Source organism: Notolepis coatsorum (assembly GCF_963971535.1).
Source record: "Notolepis coatsorum genome assembly, chromosome: 10".
NCBI classification, from domain to species: Eukaryota; Metazoa; Chordata; class Actinopteri; order Aulopiformes; family Paralepididae; genus Notolepis; species Notolepis coatsorum.
Window position 1 is genome coordinate 67,598,486 of NC_140174.1, and position 19,887 is coordinate 67,618,372.

At 42.7% G+C, this 19,887-nt stretch overlaps 1 protein-coding gene across 1 annotated transcript; it reads right to left on the reverse strand.

Moving 5' to 3' along the window:
• Positions 1 to 696: 696 nt before the first annotated feature.
• alkbh6 (alkB homolog 6) lies at positions 697 to 19,884 on the reverse strand. The gene is made up of 3 exons (XM_084322377.1): positions 19,528 to 19,884; positions 16,944 to 17,303; positions 697 to 6,343 (listed from the first exon to the last, which is right to left on the reverse strand). Exons 1-3 carry the CDS (start codon positions 19,648 to 19,650, stop codon positions 6,122 to 6,124), a joined length of 705 nt encoding a protein of 234 aa, XP_084178503.1. The 5' UTR covers positions 19,651 to 19,884; the 3' UTR covers positions 697 to 6,121.
• Between the last annotated feature and the right edge of the window lie 3 nt (positions 19,885 to 19,887).

Sequence of the window (19,887 nt, forward strand, 5' to 3'; positions counted from 1 at the left end):
TAAGGCTTTAGAATGCATTCTTCTTTATTTGGCAGCGGGTGGGTGGTTGAACTCACCACTTGTGACTTGTGAGTGAATAAAGAGAGAGCTTTTACTTGGATGCCATTTTAGAATTTCTATGTATTCAAATAGAGTTGTTTTTTTGTTGATGTGCAGCTGCACCTCTATAACCCGACAATGTCATTACACTTTGTGTGAGACCAGTTCGATCTATACCAGAGTGTGTCCTTGTTTACCCGATGAAAATCCCTTAGGCCCGAGGCGGTATCAGAAAAGAAAACAGAAAAGGGTGCAGGTTCTTCTTCACCTACCAAAGGCATATTTCCCCAAATATGTCCATAACGTTTACAGTCCCAACATGACCCCAGGAGGACTAGAGGCTCTTTCATGTGTCTCTAATGGGGATCCTTTAATAAACATAAACAGAGTGTGTCCTTGTTTACCCGATGAAAATCCCTTAGGCCCGAGGCGGTATCAGAAAAGAAAACAGAAAAGGGTGCAGGTTCTTCTTCACCTATCAAAGGCATATTTCCCCAAATATGTCCATAACGTTTACAGTCCCAACATGACCCCAGGAGGACTAGAGGCTCTTTCATGTGTCTCTAATGGGGATCCTTTAATAAACATAAACACAATGATTACAATGTTAAAGTGCACAGCTTTATTTTGAAGATTATTTTCAGTTATACCAGATAAACAGTTTAAGAGTTGCAGTCATGTTTGTACATTGCCACCACTTCAGGGTACCAAAAGGTATTCTGACAGTATTCCTGATCGCCTTTTTGTACGCGGATACAACGAATCTTAATGTGCACTGACTTCATAAATATCACCAGACCTTTGATATCTTACTGTATTTTCAGGTACGCTTCCCTTTCTTGTCACATTTCAGTGTTTCTCTATGTCTACGAGAATTCAGCTGGGAGTGCGCTTTGCTCCAAATTATTTATACAACAGGAGGTGCAAATCCAGAGCCTGCAGAATAATAAAGGACCCTCACCACCCCAACATTAGCCTGTTCAAGCTGCTACGGTCAGGTAAGTGCCTCCGCATACATGCAGCAAGAACAGAGAGACTCGACTCAACTTCTTCAGAACACTGAACATTGATCTCTCCACACACAAGCACACGTGAACACACACACACACACACACATCCTGCACTCTCTCACACACAAACACACTACAGGTAAAAGAAATATCACTTTAAAAAGCATAACTATGTTTCTGTATAGTTAGTATAGTATAGTTATTTATTACATGGCGTTTTAACATTCGCCAAAATGCTTGATTGTGATTAGTCAATAGCGCTCCGTTGCCCCTAGCAGCGGTCAATTATTTCTCGATAATTCACCGCTGCTGCAATAATGACCGCTGCTCGCAGCCGGAGCAATCAAGCCCACTGACGCACCTGCCGACCCATGAGGCAATTAACCACAGAGGCCTGTTGTTTGTATAGCCTACTTTTCAAAACGACTGCATAAGTTACATCCACAATGGCCTACAGTTACAGTGTTGAGGATTTTAACATTAATTTCGATTTAAATCACGAATGGTCCCCCCCCCCGGCAAAACAACGAAAAATATTACAACCGATCACGTTAACGTTGAGAAAGCGGCCACGGAGACAGGCACCAAGAGACATCGAGATGTCTGTGAAAATTAGGTGGATCGAATTGAAGAGGACCGGCATGAAAAAAACACCAAGAAAAGTACAGTGTGGGCAATGGGGGTGTTTCAGGACTGGCTGAAGGAGACGAAGAGACCACTAGATGTGGACGGAGAGGTCAGCGCTGAAGAATTGAACCAGGCACTCCGCATATTTTACGCATCCGTTCAAACAAGCAAAGGAACGGCTTACTCTGTGGCAAGCTACATGGCCCTGCGCGCAGGAATCTGCAGACATTTTTCAAAAATGGATGCAATGAAGAGTCCTTCTTTTGATCCATGTAACGGGGTGTTTAAGTCCGTAATCAAAAAGCTGCGTAAAAATGGCCAAGACACCAGCCGACACCATCCTGACATCACCACAGCGGACATGGCCATCCTGCGCAAGTCCAGTGCGTTGGCACCAACTTCGGCGACTGGACTTGTGCGCAAAGTGTGGTTCTATATTCAATTACACCTGGCCAGGAGGGGACTAGAGGGAACGAGAAAGAAGAGATTCCTTCGAGCTGAAAGTTGACGAGAACAGAAAATTATATTTTGTCCTGACGCACAACATCGAGTCAAAAAATCACAAAGACGCCAGGGATCCCTGCAAGGAGATGTACAGAGGAACAATGTTTTCAACGCCCGGCGACCCCACCTGCCCCGTGGCCGGTCTAAAAAAATATCTCTCCCTGTTACCCTCTTCTGCTACTGCCCTTTTCCACCATCCGCTGAGGAGACCACAGCATGACTTAAACACTGAGTCAGTGTGGTACTCCAAGGAGCCTATGGGGCATAATCATCTAGGCCAAATGATGGCCACCATCAGCCTCGCAGCTGGACTTTCGCAGCGTTATACCAACCACAGCCTGCGGAGCACGGCTGTGGAGCGCCTGTCCTAGGCAGGTCTCGACACCAGGGAGATCATGACAGTGACCGGGCATAGGTGCGAGGGAAGTCTTAAGTCATACTGGACCCCCTCCATAACAGACAGGGAGAAATGGAGCAATATCCTGTCTGGTGAGTGCTAGCCTATAACATCCTACTTACTATTTAACAGCCATCACAAATGCCAGGCTTAACACATTGGGCGCCATGGGTTATATCCATCAATATAGCCAGTCTGCCACCGTTGAAAGCCTATGGAGATGTTTACCTTCTTTGCAGGGCTATAACTTTTTTAATTGTATTGCTATATTGACATTACTATGGCCCATTCAACATCGATTATCTATCGTTCAGGATGTGGGAACGTTATATTTTTTCATTCATACATTGTTGTGTTACTAGCGTTGAGAATATAAGTATGTTTTTAATTTTTTCTGCTGTAATTCCAAAAACAGTAGTTATAGGCCCGGAAGCATATATAGATTATCGATTGGCGTTTCTTTCCTATACACGCTATATTAAAAAATGTAAATGTATATGATCAGTATACATTATGCTTCATCATGCGTGAAGGAAAGGGGGGGGGGGTCGTTTATAATTCCTTGATCGTCAGTAACGGCGTCATTTACTATGGCTTGATACGTTGATCAGATGGTTTGCAGTGAAATGAATAAACAATCGGGCTGAAAATAACGTTACTGTCCTCTTACCGTTCGCCGATGAGACTGGAGTAGAAAGATCCCAATTATTTGACGCCAATCTCCTACATCCATTTCCGGTTTGTATGGCGCAATAAACGCCGAAATCATATTGATTATTGAGTTATGGCAGCGATCCATATGCACTATAGTGTTTGTCTGTAGTCCCGTAGCAAGATATTACTGCCGGAGGAATTTCCTCTACGCACCATCACAACATCCGGTTTTGAGAGTGTAACTCGCCCGACCATCCACCAGGCGGCGGTATTGAGGCGTTGCAGTCTCATTCAGGGTCCCGCTGCAGCACCGGAGGTTGGTTGGATGAATTATGAATGCCATGGCGAAAATTTTTTATATTGATCTAAAAAACGCTGTACAGCGTTGTTGGCGTTCAACGAATGGCGGGCAATAACGCTGTACAGCGTTTTTGGCGACCAATGTGTTAACGCATAGCAAACTGATGTCTATTATGTGTTTTAGGTACGCCAAATAAAAGTGGACGTGCCCCTCCAGCCGTGGTGTCCTCCGGGAACAGAAACGCTGGTAAGTAGGCTATAGTAACCCAGTACAAGGATATGCCTACCTTTCCTATAGGTTGCATAGAAAACGTATTTTATATTATTTGTGTTGTAGGTGCAGAAAGACCTGGACCAGCCGGACCAGAACGCACAGAGACGGGCCTGAACATGAATGTCACGACGAACGCCCCCCTCAACTGGTCCAATTTCACCATAAATGGAAATGTCCAAATAAATTACCAGAAATGAGACCACGCCGTTAAATTTTTTTGTTAGTAAGTTAGCCATGTAATAAGCGGGTTGTATAGCTATACTCTGTCATTGTCGCAAAATAATTGACGGCTGCGCCTCTGTGTTCCAGAACGCTGTGTCGGTCAATTATTTTGCGACAATGACCTCGTAACTATACATTATCCCTTACATATAGTATAACTATATATTGTATAGTAGTGTATATAGGACTTATTACCTTTAATTCGTAAGCTTAGCATTGTATTGTATTTTATCTTAGTACTTTTTATCATGTCTATTTTATTATCTATTCTATTTTATTCTAATATTTGTATTTTTTGCACAATCAAGGCGGGCATGGCCCCCTTCATTTCACTACATGTCTCATGTATGTATGTGACGAATAAATATCTTGAATCTTGAAAAAATTACGGTGGTTGACTAAATGAGCACAAGTGAACAAGGGTCTGAGTTACAAAGCCAGTCTCAAATTGTCATGCTCTGAGTGAGCGATAGCGGTACTGATGTCAGTCAAAGGAATGCCCTGGTCGTGGTCATTGGTCGTGGCTAGATGAGATACAGCTACGGATGGAAGTAAGGACATAACTCACCCTTTCGGTTATCGGTATGTCCTCAGTGAGGTTAAAGGGGAATGCCACCTTAATTCACTTTATCCCTGTGCCGCAAGACAGTTCAGTCAGTATTTGTGAACATACGTCACTCTCCTAAAGCTGGACATCAGAAAGAGAACACTTTGGAACCTTCCAATCAGCAATGTAACTAGGATGTCAAATCTGGTTTTGCTTCATAGACAATGGATGGGGCTCTGACCTTTTGAGGCCATACAATCTTTGTGTGGGATCTTACACACAAATGACGTTTCAATTCTGGTTCAGGCCTTATAGCAATGCTACAATATAAACCTCATTTGGGTGTAAGAGCTCACATAGACAATGTATGGCCTCATAAAGACAAAGCCCCATTTATTGTCTATGGAGCAGCCCCCGAGTTTACATCCCAGTTACTCCACAGATTCAAGGATTCTCTCTCCGATTTCTAGCTTTATGGGAGAGTGGTGCATGTGCACAAATGCAGACTCAACTGTCTGGGGCAGAGGAAGAACATACAGTATGTAAATTCTTAAAATGGGTGGCATTCCCCATCAGGGTTACGTTTATATACAACTTTACATTTTTTGTCAACATGGCAACGTGGCAAAACACGACCCCTTTCCTTTTGCTGTCATTTCATAGAGATGCTTTACGTTGCAGGGAAGAAAAAATAGTATTCGACTGGTTTACCCGTGTGTATGTATGATGATGTAAGCTCAAATAAAACAAAACAAAACAAAAGTTATTGTGTTCCTGCTACAGAGCTTAAAGATGTGCACAGGAAAAAAACGGCGGACTATGTTTGGCTCTATGGGAAGATTAGAAGGTACAGTAAGAGGGAAAGGACACTGTGCATCTATAAAAATATCTCACGCCTCCTGTTCGTGTCAGTGAAGAGGTTCATGCAATTTTTGGAAATAAAACAACACCCACACACAATTTCTGAAAAACATCTATAGAGATTGATTTAAATTCAATCAATCCCTGGCAATGTTTTGCAGAAAGCGGTGTGTGCAGCCAGGTGTTATTCTTTCCAAAAGGACACCCATCAAAACACATTTTAAGACATGCTGTTGTCATCCTCTACAAGTTGTTGACCCTGCAGATTTCTGCATAGTCTCAACAACAACTTATGATGTTATGACAAACACGTATGATGTTATGTCAATACATCATTCTGAAAATCTCATGCAGAACTGGAATGCTGGTGGAATGCTTACAACATCTGGCTGCGTCTAGAACTATATTTCTGTTCCGTTTCTTTATTTCTGCTGACCTGGGATCAAATCCATCTCTCATGTTACGTATCTCCGCTATTCATCCCAAACTAAGGGAGAAAGGTACAAAATCCCCCAAAATATGGTTGTATATCGGATTCTGCCTTTTCTCATCTAATGTCACAGAGCCATCCCAAACTGTTTTGTACCATCCCAAGCCCATTCTTTCATGATCCTCAGGATGTCGGATGCCCTTCATTTAAGACATTTATCTCAGCCTGCGTAGAAAAAAGGCAGGTAACTCCTTTGTTATTTCTTCCCCAGGAAGAGCTTGGCCTTCACGACTTTAGGAACATGCCGTATGGTGAGAGACACCCTGGTGCCTCGGGTCAGTGTTTCCCCTGGCAGGGCACCGGCAGTGGGCAGGTTTGCCACCTTGTCAGACAGCATGTCGTGGGCGCTGGGCTGGATGCCATGGAGGAGCTTCTGGTACATGTCGTCCCGCAGGATGAGGAGACTCCGTGGTCTAACCTGTAGGTGGAAAGAGAGAGAGAGTACCAATGTTTAAAGGCCCAATAGAGGCCTTTCATGAAATTGTTTTGTGTAGTTCTCCTTCTTCCATGTTGAATGCCTGTAACCAGGGGTGCAGTCGTAATATGGGCGGAGGCCAAACGGTATCCTATTATTATGCAAAGTCTAGGCACTTATCACCTAGACTTAGCATAATAATAGGATGCGCGCACTTCGAAGCCCAAACGCCGTTTGACCGCGGTTGCCCAGCACTGCACCACTGCCTGTAACCATGGGTAACCACATTTGAAAGAGAAATGCCTCATTTCTGTGCAGTGGTAGAGTAGGTAAAACACTGGAAAAGCATGATATTACTGTTCCACTGCGACCCAGTAATAAGACATGAAATTATTGTTGATATATTTCTCATAGATCAATCAGAGCTGCAATTCATGTTTCTTCCAATATGGAGGTCAAATAAGCATTTTAAACATTCCATGAAAGTCCTCTGTTGGTGATTTAATTGAGTTGTACAGTTTAGCTGTGTATACACATAGAATCTCTAGGAGTTTGACATCTAAATTTGATTTAGTTATCATAACTCAAAATACTGATTCATTTGTGGAAAATGTAAACCTTTTGACAGCATCAACCGTGGTTGGGGCGGTGCAACACGTAAACAAACCTACTGCTCTGTCTGTGAGGATTCACTGTGACAGAAGGGTCAATATCTCCTATCCTATGGTTTGGCATTCATAGGTGGTTCAACCGCGTCTCTACTTTTCGTAGCTCCATTTCTGCAGACCCCTCTCTGATTGGTTGAGCGAAGCCCCTCTCTGATTGGTTTAGCTCATCACGTGGTAAAAGGCGGATGTAATGTTATGCTATCAAGAAGATAAAAAGAAATGTACTACCAGATTCGCGTATAACGTTATTTCGCGGTTTATTCATAACGTTATGCACATTTCACAACACAGCCAGCTGTCAGAAACTGTACATTGTAACGCTTGTTATTTCGCGGTTTATTCACATAACGTTATTTCACGTGACAAGTTCAACACAGCCCAGCTGTCAGAAACTGTACATTGAGGGGGGTTGAATCACTGTTTAGTGTTTACACTCCTCACTTACTGTAACTGTACCATGACGCACTCCCCACTTACTGTAACTGTACCATGTTCTACATATAACCTCATCTCATGCACCTTGTTGTGTATCCGGTTTCTTTTTCCTCATTATTATATTCAGAGTTAATTATATTGTTTACACTGTCTTTCTTCTATTATAACCCTGCCCATTTGATGTTCCCAAATCATATTCAGAAAGTATCACAGAGACTTCTATTGACCAAGGAATTAGTTATTATTAGTAAGTAGGGGTGGGAATCACCAGTTTCATCATGATACGATACGATATCGATTCTTTGGACAACGATACGATATTTGCCGATATCACAAAGTCTCTCACGATACAATACGATTAGATTAGATTCAGGTGCCTGCAATCGATATGAGATGATATCATATGCCCATTTAACACAATCGGTAACATTTAGATCAACTAAAAAAAGGTAACGAAAATATCATTTGACATTTGTATTTTTGAGCTCTTCCAGACATTTAAAGGAAAATCAATCTATTGTTTTTAATACAAATAGACCTCCTGTTCACTGTAAAGTGCCACGTTTTGATATATTGAGCTTTAAACTTTAAGCTCCATTTTTTGGAACTCAAAACTCACAACCTAAAACCCCTCCCTACCTCCCTCTCCCAAACCGTTCCTACAACAATTTGTTGATGTTGCATGATCATGTATAGGCCTACATTTATTATGTATTATATTGTTTATGTTTAAATAACATTTAAACATCAAACTCCTCTGACCTCATCTGGTCTTTCCAAAGACACACACAGAAAGGGAGAATGCTATGCTGTAGCTGTAACGTCCACACACACACACACACACACACCAAGCTACTGCTGTTGTTCTTGGGCGGATATGAGACTCGCCACAGGATTTTCAAAATAAGAGTATCGATATGAATCGATCTTATTACATTGCATCGATCCGATTCGATCGTTGATAATTACATCGATGTATCGATCTGGATCGATGTATCGTCCCACCCCTATTAGTAAGACACAACATTTCCGTAGCAATCCGACATTGACCACCAGACTCTTTCTCTTAAGGCATTAACTGGGTTAATTAATATAAATGTTATATTGTAACTGTCTAGTTACACATTGGTTCCGAAACATGCATGTTCCAGGCTGCAATTAAAACTTTGAATCTGAGAGAGCTCTGGTCAGCGAAGCCGGCGATGAGAGCGATTATTATTGGTTTTTAATGACAAACCAATTACATAATCCAACATATGTGTAAAGGCACACACAACATATTCCAGTTAACGGTATATTTTTTTAATGATTCGTTATGGCGTAATCAATACTTCCATGCGTATAAATTGCGTTCGCGACCTCCATGTTTTGGGGGTATTCATGAGAAAACTCGGATCCGGGATTCGGCTCCCATCCGTCGGGCAAGAACTGTGGGTTTTCAGCCTCTCTCTCTGGAGCTTAACGGAGTTTCGATTCCTGGCTAGAGGCTCATGCGCATACACGCACTCGGCCAATCAGAGAGGGGTCTGCAGAAATGGGCTCAACCAATCAGAGAGGGGTCTGCAGAAATGGAGCTACGGAAAGTAGACACGCGGTTCAACCTGCTGCTTTATTTACCGATTACAGGTTGCATGTTTAAAAGGGTTTGAAATGTAATAATGTATCATACAGTATGTTATTCCTCTAGTCTAGAATGGTCAAAATCTATATTTATAAATATGATCAACTCTATATCTGTAAACATGAACTGAACTGGGCTAAAGTAAAGTGAACTGAATCTAATTGAAATCAACTATATGCTGCATAACAACTGTGTAATCATTGTCATTAATGGTGATTTTATTTATTTAGCCTTTATTTAACCAGGTTTGTCCCAATTGAGATCCATGATCTCTTTTACAAGGGAGACCTGGCCAAGAATAGCAGCAACACAAAGTTTCAAAATACACACATAGACATTACAGATAAAAGTAACGATTTGCACACAGAAAACGTGGTTACAATCATAGCTGCCTGTCAACCCTACCGTTTTTCCCGACCCTCTGCACGCCCTTTTCACGGTTCACGGATTGGCACGTTTTTGAAAAAAAAATATAAAAAATATTTTTTTTTTTTTTTTTTTTTATATATAATTTTTTTTTTTAACTCATAAAATATATGTGATCAAGTCCAGCGTTTGTGCCGACATGTCTCCATTTTCATTTTCCAGATTTTTCCAGGTTGTGAAAGTACAGAATGTAAGTTTTCAAATGATGTGTCATACTTTGAAATCTGAGAATGTTTTGAATATCATGTATTCATTTAAATCTTGTAACTCAGTCCGTTGTCTAGAACGCTCAAGGGGAGGAAATGCCTCTGATTTTCACACTTCAGCTAGTTTGGGGGGGGGGCGTGGACAACTACCCTCACCTGAATGCGTCCATTGTTAACGTTAATGACTCTCTCTGTGTGAATGCCTTTACCTGGCTCAGGCCCTGTCCACACGAGAGTTTGGATTTAATATGACCGAAGTTTGAAAAAATAAAACTCCGTCCACACGGTGAACACAGGTGGACAACCGTGTATAACTGCGTACTCACGGCAGAGCTGGAACCCAGCAACCGATACATTTAGTACAATGTAATACAATGCCAAAGCAGTAGGCGGCGATGTTGTTCAGACATGAAGGCCATTTCAACCAATCAGAAAAGACTGAACGCTCACTAAACTTCCTGTTGGGTCGCGATCTGCCATTAATTAACTGAAGAAGAAGAAGTAACGTTACCGATATGAAATGGATGTAAACGTTATTTAACAGATTGCAGAATGGGTACAATACAATACGGCTCAATACAAACAATTGTTAAGGGGATGCAGTCTGGACTGGGTTCCTTATAAGTTATAACAATAACTTGACAACACATGAGTTTAGTTTAGCTGCAGCTACATGTTTACTCTGAGCGTCAACAGACATCAGTCGATCACAACACTCTTCAACACAGACGATAAGTTTTGAACAAAAGTTTGTTACAATCATTTTCATATAACGCTACTTGGGACAGCTCTGCTGTAAACACTGGTGTAGTTGGCTCTGCTCTAATCTCTCTACCCCGCGGTCTGCCGTGAACATGGGGAATAATTGCGACAGCTCTGCTGTAAACACTGGGAATAACCTCGGTTGCTATGCCCACACGCAACTGCAAAACCGCACAACTCCACCCTGGCCACCGGTTTCAAAAGACCGCGGTTGCAGTGTAGCAAATCCCCGGTTGTGTGTGGCCGAACAGTGCAACTGCGCACATACAATCACGGTTACATTAAACCCAGCGTTCGTGTGGACGGGGCCTCAGTTAATCTGAATCCCAACGCGCAGCTCTATTCAGATGCAAAAATACCCCCCCCCCCCCCACCTCTCCTCTGTGGAGAGTACAAACTGTTTCAAAACAGTTTTAAACACAGAATTCTTACAATTAGTTATTATATCTGTTCGCTGTTGTACTAAATATGTTCTTCATGTTCTAAGTGGTTGCCTAGTGGAGATTTAGGATTCACTGACTGTACACTGTAAGAAAAAAAGCTGCAAGAAAACTAAATGTCTGGCATCAATGGTTTCCAAATACTGTCAAATTACAGTAAAATCAAATACATTTACAGATTACAACCTTTATTTAATGGTTAATATTTTGATACAAGGTAATTTACTGTATTTGTATAGCATTTACACTTAAAGTAGAAAAACAAAAGTAATCTGTAAAATAATACAGTGAATTTCCTTAATACAGGTTTTGACCAGCAGCAGATGGCAGCGACGAGGCAGCTCCATTGGAAGGGGGCGGGGGCCGGGAGGGAGGGGGCGGGGCCGGGAGGGGGCGGGGCTCAAATGTGCACGTTTTTTCTCCTGCCAATGTTGACAGCTATGGGTTACAATAGGCTTCACCATAGCCTTAAATACATTCAGTGTTACCAAGCTTTGAATCTTCAGATAATAATAATGATAATAAAGGCATGCTGAACTGTGCAGGTGAAACTATGTTACAATGGGCACAGGTGCAGGATCTGTTTTGATAATGTTAAAGAGGCATTTTACAGTTGAGCTCATAGGACTTGTTGTAACTATCCCTTACGCTATGTCCACACAGCCTACCTTTAGCTGTGCATGACGGGAACCTCGCTGAGCAGCATGTTGTGTGTGCATTACTGCATTACTGCTGCAGCTGCCAGCCCTATCTTTCTACACTGAGTTTGCCTTTGATATCAGCCATCAATAATACAATGTGTCATGTCATCCGTCCTTGACGAGCGGTCCGAAAAGTGAAGAGTTGTAACCAGAACAGTCACGTACCGTCTTCTCCAGAGTCAGACAAGAAGATAGATACCAATTTCTCTGTGTGTTCAGTAGAAAAGCTATCCGGTTGTGTAAGCTACAGTATCCTAGTTTAGCACAAATTAATGGAAGCCGATATGGACCAGCTAGAGGTGTTTTTGGCTAACAGCTAGGCTAGCTAGTCCGTATCCGGTTCCATTCATTCACTGTGTGACTGCTCCTCTAACCTGTTAACATGGTCATTGTGTGGCTGCTCTAACCTGTTAACATGGGCACTGTGTGACTGCTTCTCCAACCTGTTAACATGGTCACTGTGTGACTGCTCCTCTAACCTGTTAACATGGTCACTGCTCTAACCTGTTAACATGGTCACTGTGTGACTGCTCCTCTAACCTGTTAACATGGTCACTGTGTGACTGCTCCTCTAACCTGTTAACATGGTCACTGCTCTAACCTATTAACATGGTCACTGTGTGGCTGCTCTAACCTGTTAACATGGTCACTGTGTGGCTGCTCTAACCTGTTAACATGGTCATTGTGTGGCTGCTCTAACCTGTTAACATGGTCACTGTGTGACTGCTTCTCTAACCTGTTAACATGGTCACTGTGTGACTGCTCCTCTAACCTGTTAACATGGTCACTGCTCTAACCTGTTAACATGGTCACTGTGTGACTGCTTCTCTAACCTGTTAACATGGTCACTGTGTGACTGCTCCTCTAACCTGTTAACATGGTCACTTCTCTAACCTGTTAACATGGTCACTGTGTGACTGCTTCTCTAACCTGTTAACATGGTCACTGTGTGACTGCTCCTCTAACCTGTTAACATGGTCACTGCTCTAACCTGTTAACATGGTCACTGTGTGGCTGCTCTAACCTGTTAACATGGTCACTGTGTGGCTACTCTAACCTGTTAACATGGTCACTGTGTGGCTGCTCTAACCTGTGGTCACTGTGTGGCTGCTCTAACCTGTTAACCCTTTCTGCGCCAAACCCGAGATTTCTCAAGTTTCGAATCCAACCGCTGAGCGCTCTTTTTTTTCCCGATTTCCCCATTCTAAACACTTGCGCGGACCTGCCTGTGTCTCCCTGGCACCGCTGCCTACGTTAAAATTGCAATGACGATCGAATCCCGACAGGTGGCAGTATCACCTACCTTTTGAACTAGGTCTCTAAGGTGTCTCTCTCTCTCTGTGCCTCTGGCTGCAGGAATCCCCTCCCCCTCAAAGTGAATCAGTACACAGCCATCTGTCGGAGATTTGCTCGACTGAAACCTATTGTTTCCCATATTATAGCCATGCCCAATGCACACAAGCAATTGCGATCGTGATGGAACTACTGGGATTAATAATTTTGGAGTACCTTCTGACTAAGGTCCTCCCTGCTTAAAAAGCTGGATTCGGCTCTCGCACCCACCACTGCACTTTGTATCAGTCATTAGGATGGTCCTCTCTGAGTCTGTACCAAAGAAGACAATCACACATGTTGATTTTTATCCTTAAGTCATTGCTAGGTAAGCTGCCCTTATATATCTCCAGACTTCTGTCCTTTTATACTTGCTTTTTTAATACCAGACGAGCAGCCAATGGGATGCTTTTAAATGTTCCTTTGATGCAGTCAGAGCTTGGTAAAGCTGCATTCTCCCACTATGCTCCCTTTTTATGGAATACGCTGCAAGTAAAACTTTGTCTAGAGGCACTTCCTACTGTGAATGCTTTTAAAGGTATGCTACGATTAGCCCTTTATGAAACATGTAACTGTTTTACCTGATGCTATTGCTGATCTGATTATGCTCCTTGCCACTGCACAAATGGCCTTCTGTATTTATATTTGAATTGTATGTTTTTTGTTTAAAGCCCTGTTTTATGTTGAAACTTGTTGTGTGCCGTGTTGGTCAGGACTCCCTGGAAGAAGATATCTTGTATCTCAATGGGACATTCCTGGATAAATAAAGGATAAATCAAATAAAAAGGTATGGTCTATTTTAGGTCTATTTTACCGAATCTAAAACATGCTTTTGTATTGATCACAGCGTCGTATTTTACCGAACCTAAGACATGCTTTTGGTAACGATAAAACGACCCCCCCCCTTGATGATTTTGTGAAGAAACATCTGTATATGGTATATACCTTTGATTTGGAAATAATATAGGTTTCAGGCGAACAACCCGAATGCATATAACACGTCATATCTCGCAATCTAGAAAAAAATACTGGATTATTTTGAAAAGGGGCGATGTTTAGCGTGGAATAGCGCACAAACGAAAGTATGTAGAAATTAACTGGTTTGTCAGTGTTGGACTATAAATAGTGCCTGTCAAATGAGCCATACTATTGTCTCCATAGCTATAATATAGAACCACTGGCGGTCGCTCTGAGGAGTGATGCGGGCCTCGCAGGTATCTCTAGGGGCGGCCAAACACATATACTATCACTTTATGCAGATGACCTGATCCTGTACCTGTCCGATCCCCATGTTTCCATCCCGAAGGCACTGGATATTATCTCAAACTTTGGTAAATTCTCAGGATACAAAATGAACCTCTCTAAGAGCTTGTTGTTTCCGGTTAATGATTTAGCTCGAAAGATGTCGTTCGGGGCATACCCACTGAAGATAATATCTGAGTCTTTCACATACCTGGGAGTGACTGTGACACGCAAGTATAGGGACTTATTTAAGCTAAACCTTAAACCAGCCCTGGATAAGGCTATACAAGATCTTGCTCGCTGGTCAACACTTCCCCTATCACTAGCCGGCAGGATTAACTCAATCAAGATGACAATTATGCCCAGGTTCCTATTTTTGTTTCAAACAGTGCCCGTCTTTATCCCCAAATCCTTTTTCAAAGAATTAGACACATTTATTACAACCAGTGGTGCAGTGCTGGTATAACGCGGTATAACGGCGTTTTACCTCGGTCACTGAGGCTGAAGTACGCGCAATCGCGCACGGATATGTTCCCGCGTGTACGCGCAGTCACGCACACAAAAATCCGCTGTTCCCATTCGTTGTAACTAAGTACCGGCTCGGCCCGCGGCCACCGTTTTTACATAACAAAAGCACAGGTAGAGTAGGCTGACCGAACGTCCTCTTTTGCCCGGACATGTCCTCTTTTCACGCCCTGTCCGGGGCGTCCGGGGGGGGTTTATTAATTCATCGAAATGTCCGGGGTTTCACTGTTTTTCAGTTTCAGTTTCAGTTTCACGGCCCTTTGCGAGCATCTGAAGGCTCGGGGCTGCATTTTTCGCCGAACATATAAATTACCGAATAAAGCGCTATTCGTTGCCGTTCGAATGCCATCTGGATCGCCAAAATCCGTGCCTCGGTTCTCGAGTTACATGCCGATATGTCAGGCATGCGACTTTTTACATGGCATTATCCAACCGGACTCCCGGAGAAGCATGCAGCTGCAGAGCCGCAGAGCCAGCGGCGCTCTCTGGGCCGCGCGCTGACGGCCGCGCTGTGAGGCAATAGTATCCAGCTGCAGGACGAGAGCACCAACACTCTCAGGACCGCAACACTTTAAGGACCCACAGTTTAAGGACCCTCGCTTCCATTGGCTGATTTGGGTCACATGACCGTCCCACCCAATGGCTGAATTGGAGTATTGCACTGCGGGATTGATTGATTGATTGATTGATTGATTGATTGATTGAAAACTTTATTAACAGATTGCAGAATGGGTACAGTACAGCTAAATACATACAATTGTTAAGGGGATGCAGACCAGAGAAAGACTTTCGTCTTGTTTACATCAGGGTCCCCCATTTTCAATTCATCATAACATAATGACATACACGACATACAGATAGACAGTACTGCTACATCTATACATTTATGACATATACCAGATTTGCAAATACAGTACTGTTTGTGATACAAAAGTTTCATACGCTGCTACCTTTTTCAGCTTCTCTATTTCAAGGCAAAAAAAATAAAAAATCTGTGCCAAAAAAAACTGTATCACTATACAGTGATATCCAAGAGATGGCATCCCCATCACTGGACCGTATCAGGGAGTCATGGGGTAAGGATATGGGACTTGAAATCCCTGACGATTCTTGGCAATTAAAAGAATACACTCATCATCTGTCTGCATCAGACATGGATTACTCCAATTCAAGGTATTTCATAGACTACACCTCTCTAAGAGCAGACTTGCCGAGATCTACCCGGATGTGGATCCGACCTGCCTCAGGTGCCATCAGGCTCCAGCCACTCTCTGCCATATGTTCTGGTCATGCCCATCACTATCCCGATTCTGGCTTTCTGTTTTTGAAACCTTTTCCTTCATGTGTGACAGGGAGATCAGCCCCAACCACTTGGTTGCAGTTTTTGGAGTGCTCCCTGGCGAAATTAGGGTATCTGTCGCTCAATCAGATGCTGTGGCCTTCTCCTCTTTGTTGGCTAGACGCCTTATCTTGTTTAATTGGAAGTCAGCCATTCCTCCATCACATCGACGCTGGGTCGAAGATGTGATGGCACACCTAAAACTTGAGACTTAAATACTCCACCAGGGGCTCTACCCAGAAATTCTTCCAAGTTTGGCAGCCATTTTTGGATTATTTTAATCTAAAATTCCCGGCTGAGGATGCTTAGGCATAAAACGGTGATTTATTAGATAGGCTATTTCTATATGGCAAGTGACAACCTGTATAGGAACAATGCAATTTTCTTTTATTATTATTACTATTTTTATTTTATTTTTATTTTTGTCTACTTTATTTTTCATTTATTTTAGGTATTGTGCGGTTATATGTAGTCATGTATTGTATGTATGTTTGTACGTATGTATATAATGTTGTTGAACCTTTAAAAAACCAATAAAAACAATTTAAATAATAATATAGAATATACTATGGGTCCGCAAACATCGTGAAAATGGTCAATAACGATGCCGCCATTGAGTAAAGATGGGGAAACAGCGTGGCAGTCAATACATGGGCACCCCCAAATGAAAAGCAAGAGGTTCCGCGATGCACATGTGCTGCTCAGCTAGGCGGCGTGTCCCGGCCCTTTACAATAATCAGCACTCCCTTGACTTCTCTCAACTATTTCTTCAACTCTCCTCAAGCCGGGCCTACAGTACTACAACTGAAATTAGTGTCTGCAGTTCACTAGAGGTCTGCTTAGGTTAGCTAACCATTTCTATAGCTGAGAGACAGCACTTTGGAGATGAACTTGAAATGAACTGACCAGCAGAGATAGAAGGTAACGGCTCTCCTCAGTCTGCGGGACCTCCTCCTCCGTGCTGCTGACGGGTCTGTAGAAGTCGAGCAGGGTGTGAGAGCCCAGACTGATTGTGGTGACCGTTGGGTGGTAAAGAGGTCCATCCACATGGGGCATTATCCCCTCACCTTGCTTGTATTCATTCACCAACACGTGATTGGCTGTTTTCCCACCGAATGTACCGAGAGAAGAGATTCTCTCACAGTGCTTCTGCAGCCAATCGGGAATCTTCTCTGCAAGCAGCCCCTTGGGGTGTGGCAGTCCACCCCAGTTCTGAAGCCTTCGGCCCGACAGCAGGGTCCATTTTGTTCTCGGTGCCTTGTACACCTGTTGTAAGAATAGGGAAGAAGAAGGAGAAGAAGAAGGTGACATTATTTCTCATTGAGGATACTGGTTTTGCATAAAGCAATCAAATAAACAAAAAAAACAATATCAACAGACAAAAATCGATAACATAGGCAAAGATAATTAGGCCACATGGTGACTGGTAAAGTGACAAGTACTAGGTTGGGTGGTAAAGGATTACTGTACAATATTCCAGTAATCTTATCATAAAACAATATAATCTGGTACATAATTATGCTGAGCAAAGTAAACCAGATTACATTACTTTACCAGTTACCAGTTGGATTATGCAAACATGTTTGAACACTAGGCTTTGGGTTTTATTGATTGAAAACTTTATTAACAGATTGCAGAATGGATACAGTACAGTTCAATACATACAATTGTTAACGGGATGCAGACCAGAGAAAGACTTTTGTCTTGTTTACATCAGGGTCCCCCATTTGGGTAGGAGGGGTGGGTGGGTGGGTGGGGGACACTGTACAACTGTACAAGCAAAACTGTACATTGGAATATTGACAAAACCATACTTGGTCATTTACTGTACATTGGAGGGGGTTGGGTTAGGACATTTACAGGGGCCAGTTTCGAATTGCAGTCTCCCGTAGGTGTTCTTTGAGAGTGTTTTTGAAAGTGGGTACTGGGTAGTGATTCACATTCCTTTACAGCTTTGGGTAGGGCGTTCCACATTGATGTGGCATAATTGCTAAACGTGTTTAGTCCCTTGTTTGAGCCGAATCTGGGTTTAACATGATTTGTGGAGCTCCCTCTGGTGTTGTGATCATGGTATTCACTGACCTTTGGGAAGTATTTTGACATGTACATGGGTACCTTGGTCGTGTAGTGTATCTTGTAGACCAGGCCCATTGCAAGTTGCTGTACCTGTCGTCTACTCTAAGCCGTCCTAGGTTGTCAAAGTGGGCAGGGGTGAGGTGGGTTCTAGGAGTAAGGTCAAGCAGTAGTCTGACCAGTTTGTTTTGAGATGTTTGTAATTTTGTTTTTAGCGCCTTTGAGGTGCTTTGGTACCATGAGGTGCAAGCATAGTCGTAGTACCCTTGAATGAGTGCTCCTGCCAGAGTCTTCAGGGTATTCTTGTTTACCAGGGAGGAGATCCGGTACAAGAATCGAGTTCGTTGGTTGACTTTTTTTATTACATTGGATGCCATTTTGTCACAGGAAAGATTTGCCTCTAGGATGGAACCCAGGTAGGTCATTTCTTCTTTCCTTGTGACAATATTGTCACCCACTGTAACTGAGAAGCCGTCGGTCTTGCTGAGTTTGTTATTTGAACCGAAGAGAATGGACTCTGTTTTGCCCATGTGTAATGATAGTTTGTTATCAGCGAGCCATATGCAGATTTTGCCTAGTTCCGAGCTGAGGGTTTTTTCAACCTGTAACTTGTTCTTGTCAGAGACCAGCAGGGCTGAGTCGTCCGCAAACAGGAACAAGTTGCAGTCACAAGCTGACGACATGTAATTTGCATAAATTAGGAACAGTAGCGGTCCTAGTATGCTTCCTTGTGGAACACCACAGCTCACTGTGAGGGGGGGGGGGGGGGGTAGGGTACCGTTTACCTCCACCATCTGTTCTCTCCCCTCCAGGTAGGATTGCATCCAGCTCACTGATAGACTATCAAAACCAATTGCTTTTAGCTTGTCAATCAGAATGGTGAGATTGACAGTGTCGAAAGCCTTTTGTAGTTCCAGCATGACCATGCCACAGTATTTGCCCGCGGCCACCTCTTGTTTGATGTGGGCGTTTAAATAGAGAAGGCATGTGTCAGTGGAGTGGGATGTTCTGAAGCCAGATTGGAATTCGTAGATTCGATTTTTTTCCGCGAGGTACTTTTCGACCTGTTCGTATACAATTTTTTCCATGACTTTCGAGATGGAGGTAAGGATAGAAAGGTTTGTGAAGTTATGATCACAAATATTTTATAGATTCAAATAATGGGTAATCGTTGTTGTTGTTGGTGGACGTGGTTGTGGTGGTGATGGTATAATTTACATTGCAGCCTGTGAATTTATATGAATTGTTCTTGTCATGCTCTATAGATTTTGGAGCCTAATCAAAAAGCAACTGAAAATGACCATGATAGTTGGTTACATTTCTGGGTTGGAGTAGTACTCTTTACTGGACAGGATCACAGTTGGATTACAGCAGGTAGTCAGTAATAACATTGTTAAACCCAACAACAGTAGCTCACCTGTTGTAAGAGGTATGTCTCCTCATCCTCGGAGATGAAATCTGGAATGTAATAAACAGTTGCTGGAGCATCTTTTACAACGTATTTTTCCAATTCCTCCAAAATAGTAGACGGGTGTTCCATTTTTCTTTATGAAAAGTTAACACGGAATGCCTAGTAAAGAACGTTGGTTTAATGCAAGTTATCTGGTGTTGGTGCGAAATAAGATAACGTCAACGCCGACAGTCGTCTTGACTTTGGTCACTTTGGAATGTTAACATCATAGAACCAGCCTATGTCATGAAACCATTATGGTCTATGGTAAAAATGCACGGAATGAATAGCTATCTCAAATGAAAACTGACTATGTGCTGTCAGCTC

Excerpts from the sequence above, each read along its gene's own strand:
- alkbh6 (XM_084322377.1), bottom strand. The coding sequence starts at position 19,650 with ATGGAACACCCGTCTACTATTTTGGAGGAATTGGAAAAATACGTTGTA. Across the intron at positions 17,304-19,527 it reads AGACATACCTCTTACAACAG|GTGTACAAGGCACCGAGAAC; the intron begins GTGAGCTACTGT and ends TTCTTACAACAG. Across the intron at positions 6,344-16,943 it reads GTTACCTTCTATCTCTGCTG|GTTAGACCACGGAGTCTCCT; the intron begins GTCAGTTCATTT and ends TTCCACCTACAG.